The 6,089-nt window shown below is 33.6% G+C and overlaps 1 protein-coding gene across 1 annotated transcript; it reads left to right on the top strand.

Annotated features, from left to right (window-relative positions):
- The first annotated feature begins 4,039 nt into the window (after positions 1-4,039).
- Positions 4,040-5,443, top strand: LOC110706946 (ethylene-responsive transcription factor 4-like). Its single transcript, XM_021884950.1, has one exon. The coding sequence runs from the start codon at positions 4,149-4,151 to the stop codon at positions 4,995-4,997; it is 849 nt and encodes a 282-aa protein (XP_021740642.1). The 5' UTR covers positions 4,040-4,148; the 3' UTR covers positions 4,998-5,443.
- Positions 5,444-6,089: the final 646 nt, after the last annotated feature.

Raw genomic sequence — 6,089 nt, 5'->3', positions numbered from 1 at the left:
TTCATTTGATTTAGTGATAGATCAATTGCCGCAAGTTCATTCAATAGCAAGTTCATACAAAAAACTAAACATATGTATAAAAATATATATTTTCATTGATAAATTGTTGTAATATTACATTTTAATTGAAAATAAATAAATGTTAAAACTACCAAAGCCACCACCGCACTCTGCTATTCAGCCACCGCCACACTGCTATTCTTCCACATCATAAGCCTCCACCGCAACGGACAAACATAATAAAATAAAAAAATAAAAATAAAAATAAATAAATAATAGATCAAAAAGTTTACTCATTATGCAAATAAATTGAAACAAATTCATTAACCCATCAAAATTTACAAACCTTAACCGAATTTCAACTCTAAAACTGCAAATAAAACATAAATCTAACCGATTCGAAGCAATCAAACATAACCTAACAGTTCAGAAATGCATATAAAAGATGAAATTTGAAAAAATAAATAAAAAAAAACTAGATCTAAATTTTTACCTATAATAAAATCAGATCTGAAAAACGCTAGTGGTGCTCGGTGGGTGTCGTCTCGTCGGTGTTGTTGTTGGTATTCCGTTGTTGCTTGGTGGTGCTTTCTCGGTGAGTCGGTGATGCTCGTTGGTTTGTTGTAGTGGGGGCTACTCGATGGGTTTGTTGTCGATGTTGTTGCTTGGTGAGGTATGCTCGGTGGATTACTGTGGTTGTTGTGGCCGATGGTTGTTGTGTTGATGAGAGGAGAGATGCGTGAGAAGAAAATGGAGAGGAGGAGAGAGAAAGGAGATGAGAATGGAGAGGAGAGAGAACGTGAGAGTGGAGAGGAAGAGAAAGAAAGGAGAAAGGAGGACCCGTGAGAATGGAGTGCAGGTATTTGGTAGCTTTGTATTTTAATCTTAGCCGTTGAATTTCATATAATCTAATGGTCGGTATTGGTTCTCACATAGATGGTGGTTCTCACATAAAGGGTGGTTCTCATCGGATCCCGACCATATACATATATATAACACAGAGAAAGCTAAGAATGAATAATAATTATGGTAATGTGCATTTGGGATGGACTTGACCTATATTATGGGTCGGGGTTCATAAGTGATATTGACGCAAACTTGTTATAATCATGTGGGTAATACTCGTTACTCGCCTAGTAGGGAAGGATGGATTCTAGAGCTGCATCGTAGGTTGCGGTCGAATATACTCCCTTCGACCCTGAAATTATACCTCATTGTCAATATTTGGGTCAAACTTCTAAAACTTTGACCATTAATTATCATTGATCTATATTAGTTAATATGGTCGTGTAGAATCTTGTTGCGTTTGTCTCATTATATATTTTGTTAATCAAGTTTATATAAGTTTTATGTTACTGAAATAAGAGATATATGCATTTAAAAATGCGTATTGGGTACCGTAAAAAGTTAAACGCGGCACAAAAAAAAAAAACAAGGGAGTATAATCAGTATATGTCAATGAGTTTTCAAGAACAATATCAAAGTCAAAGTAGGTCAAGTAAAATAGAACAGAAGAAGTAAGGTATAAGAAGATAGAAGAGTAATTACTATATAATTTGAATTTGTTAAAATCTTGTTCTTTTGAGCTGCTGTAGTCTACTTTACCCTTGTGAAATTTGTTCTGCTCTATTGAGCCCTACTCTGCTTAGTATTAATAGTCTGCTTTGCTCTACTCTATTTTGCTAACACCTGCTCTGCTAAAATCTACTATGATTTATTCTACTCTACTTTAAAGCTCAAAAGAATAAGACCTACGTATATAAAAATGCCCTTGGCATCCTTTACCACCTTTTGTACAAAGTGGATGTAGCCTGGTTAAAGTAGTTAGGTGGAAAATAGAAAAGGTAAAAAAAAATTCAAAAAGCACAACCCTACAAAACAGGTAAGTGCAGTGCACGCAAATAAAAAGGGGAGTGGCCGCAAATAAGATGTCGGAAAAAATTGATACCGCTGTCCGTATTGAGAAATACAATTCGTATTGCGGCCAAAACCAAGAAAAATACTGTAGCCACTACTTTTCTAATTTCCTTTTTGAAATTACAGAAATAATAAATTCCCAGTAAAAAGTGGGAAAAACAAGGACTAAACACGTGTAAACGTGAGAGAGGGCAGTAGGACTCGGTCAATGGAGCGGTTCAATTTCTCTCTCATCGCAGGCCATCAGCCTATCAAATCACATCAATTTCGATCCTTCTCACGCGGACTTCCTCTCTTTCTTCTTCTGCTGTCTAGTACGGAGTATTTTTTTTTTATTTAAATTAAAAAAAAAAAAATGAGTTTTAATTGCCGACAGCTTCTCCCACCTCTCTTTTCCTCTCTACTCTCCACTTCTTTCGTACCCGAATACTATCGTCAACACTTTTTATACGAACTTCTTTATGTGGATTTTTCAACTACTTTTACGTTTTAAGATATCCACCTAAAAATTACGACAATTTTCCAATGACTATAATATTTTTTGTAATTTCTGTAATTTTTCAATTTTGGCCTTTTTTTTTAAAAAAAAAACATTGGTAGTAAGGCCCTATTAACTTTACCCTAAAAAAAATAATATTCGGTAAAAATAATTTCAGTTCATCAGTAAAGATAATTTCAGTTCAGCAAAAATAAGTTCAATTTAGTAAAAATAATTTCAATTCAGTAAAAAGAAGTTCAATTCAGTAAAAAGAAGTTCAATTCAGTAAAAAGAAGTTCAATTTAGCAAAAATAAGTTCAGTTCAGTAAAATCAGTAACTTTAAAGAATAAAATTGGACTTTCTATATATTTTATAGGGTTTTTTTTTATTTTTTTGGACAAGTTAGAGGTTTAATTTAACAATGTAGGTATTTTTGTTTTAACAATTTATCTAACTTTTTTCAAAAGTGTCGGAGTATAAATGAAAATATTACCAAACCTGTTATTTTCAAAGAACAATTTATAATGTCTTTACAAATAAAATTTTGAATTACGAATTTTGGACTCTAAATTTTTAATTATGAAATTAACGATTCTCAACGATAAAAGAAAAATAAAAATAAAATAAAATAAAATTGTGCATAAAATATGACTTGAACTTATTTATTATGATCTATTTATATGATTTGACTAAATTTTGACAAATGCTAATTTATTAGGAAAGAATAACTCTGATGGGATCTTATCAAATTTATATTAGTGTGTATTTTTCATTTATGTAATTTTTATAATTATTTTTCGTTACGAAATTTAAAATATTAACTTAAGATGAACTATTGAATTTATCCTTCATTATTATTTTCCTAATTTTAACTTATTCGTTCTTAAAAAAAAAAATTATTGTTTTGACAAGAAAATTAGATTAACTTGGCTGTTATAATTTAAACATTAAATAAAACCCAACGATAATAAATCCAAAATTTGACCAATTAATAATTCAACATTGACAAATTTCTTCAAACCAAATCAAATGTGTTAAATTGTTACACGGATAGACTAATAATAGACGCAGTTACATTTCTGTTAATTCTCCATAACTTATGCCAAAAACATGGGATTAATCACACCAAATTTCCAAAATTAAAAATTAGACAGAGAAAGAAAGAAAAGAAAGGCAGTAAATTCGTAGCGGCGCATGCGTACAAAACAGTAAAAAAATTTCGGGGCAACAGTAAAACACACGGTAAATAAAAAAAAAAAAAAAAAAAAGAGCGTGACTTTAGCATTAAATAAAAAAATAAAAATAAAAAAGGAAAAATGGTAGAGCACGCAACATAGTTGGCCAAAATGATGCACAAATTGAGCAGACCACCTCACAGCACTACCAGACCAAAAGAATCTCCCAACGGCTGTGATTTTATTTCCCTTACTTTCAATCTTAATCAACTTAATTAATTAATAATGTGAATTTAATTTAATTAAATAAAGCGGAGTGACGGGTTTTAAGAAACAGCCTCCAATGCCACGTAACATGTTCAAGCCTATTTCCGTCTTTTCCCTTCCTACGTGGGCGGCTAACCAAAGATCAGTCAAATCCCTTGCTGACTGTGCCGCACTCTCTCCTCCTATATAACTACCCCTTCCTCCCTTACCCATTTTCTCATCTTTCCTTTACACCTTTTCCTCCTATTTTCGTTCTTCTTTCTCTGAATTAAATAAAAACACAACCAATTGTAATAACCACATTTTTATTATGGCCCCGAAGATTGTCGGCGGTGGTGCTGGTGGTATTGGAGTCAAGGTCAACTCGGTTAACGGCGGCGGAGTTAATGCAAAGGAGACGCATTTTAGAGGTGTTCGAAAGCGGCCGTGGGGGAGGTACGCCGCGGAGATTCGTGACCCGACCAAGAAGAGCCGTGTCTGGCTTGGTACCTTTGATACTGCTGAGGAAGCCGCGCGTGCTTATGATGATGCTGCACGCGCTTTTCGCGGTGCTAAGGCTAAAACCAACTTCCCACTTCCTTCCGAAATACACAACAACAATACACCTTTGAATAACCTTAACCACCACCACCTTAACAACCACCACAACAACAACAATTTGAGTTGTAGTAACAATAACAACCGAAGTCCCAGTCAGAGTAGTACCGTTGAGTCCTCTAGCCATGAAAAGCCGGTACCAATGGCGGCGTCGGCGGCGGCGGTGATGGTTGAATCTCTACCGTTGGATCTTAATCTCGCCGGAAACTTCGCCGGAGATGCGGCGGTTGGAGTCAGGTTTCCCTTCCAACAGGTTAGGGTTGCTCCTGCGCCGGCGGTTGGTTTCCCGGCGAATATGAATCAGTTTTTCTATTTCGACGCCATTGCGAGGCAAAGTCAACCTCAACACCAGTTTCTTCAACAATACAACAACAATAACCCACAACAACAGTTCATATTTCATCACGTGCCGGCGAGTGAACGTCACGCGCCGCCGGCGTGCGGTGTCCAGAGCGATTCCGACTCGTCTTCCGTCGTTGATTTGAACCACGATCTTAACAGTGGTACTCCCAGAGGTCTCGAGATCGATCTTAACCAACCTCCACCGTCCGATTTGGCTTGATCCTTTTAATATTTTTGCGCCGCTTTAATTAGTGGTGTTTTTCAGGATCTTAGCTATAATTACGTTGGGATGAGAGGAAGGAAAAAAAATTAAAGGAAAAAAAAAAGGAAGTTTTTGTTTTTTTGAATTTCCTCGGTATTATTTTTAGGAAAAAAGAAAAAGAAAAAATGAGGGTGGATCTATGGAGCTCCGATTAGGATTTGGATCACCGAATTTTCTGGGTTTTTTTTTTTTGTATAGTTTTTTTTTATTATCAATTTAATTAGATTTAGCTTAATTAAGTATATTACTTAAGTTAAAAGATCCCTTTTTGCGACAGAGAATAGAGAAGAAAGTGATGTAATCTTTAATTTTGAATTCTCTGTTGTTTCATGAAAAATACATTGTAATTTTCGTACTATTTTGGATCAGATATAATCGATTACCCATATAATAGTATTATAATATTCGAATAAATTACTTTGTTTATATTTTTTATTTTTGAAGGAAATATTTTTTTGATTGATTCTTTTGGGTTAAAAAATTAAATTTAGTGGAATGCAAACGGATAAGATTGGTGCACGAGTTTTGGATCTTTTTGTTTCGTTAATTAATTGTAAAAAAACAAAGGGGAAAATAAAAAATAATGGAGTAATGTGAGACTGAATAGGTGAGTTTCAATGTAGTAGACTGGGTGACATCTGGCGTCTATACATACTTATATTTGGAACTATTTGTCTGCATGCTCTGGATTCATTTTTGATTAGTAGTACTAGTACGAACATTGAATTATTACTACTTGTACTATCCTTTGAGTAATTTTTAATTGTACTCTAATCTAGAGCTAAGTTTTAGAAGTTGCATTTTTCCTTTTTTTATTATTATTATTATTATTATTATTAGTTTTTTACAAAAGTTGCATTTTTACCTTCTTTGTTCCAACTTTTTTTTTTTTTTTTCTTTGTAACGGTGTCAGACAAATTTAATATTTGTGCTTCTTTGTAAAATCTAATTATGAACTCTTAATAACAGTCGAGTTTTTTACTTGTTACGTTAAATAAGTTTATGATACATGTTATTTGTACAGTTAATTAATTGTCAAATTTATTATTA

This window comes from Chenopodium quinoa, unplaced genomic scaffold (genome assembly GCF_001683475.1).
Source record: "Chenopodium quinoa cultivar QQ74 unplaced genomic scaffold, ASM168347v1, whole genome shotgun sequence".
In the NCBI taxonomy this organism is placed as follows: Eukaryota; Viridiplantae; Streptophyta; class Magnoliopsida; order Caryophyllales; family Amaranthaceae; genus Chenopodium; species Chenopodium quinoa.
This window is presented reverse-complemented; position numbering and strand designations above follow the sequence as displayed.

What these genes read in the sequence shown, in the direction of transcription:
- LOC110706946 (XM_021884950.1), top strand. Translation starts at nt 4,149, where the DNA reads ATGGCCCCGAAGATTGTCGGCGGTGGTGCTGGTGGTATTGGAGTCAAG.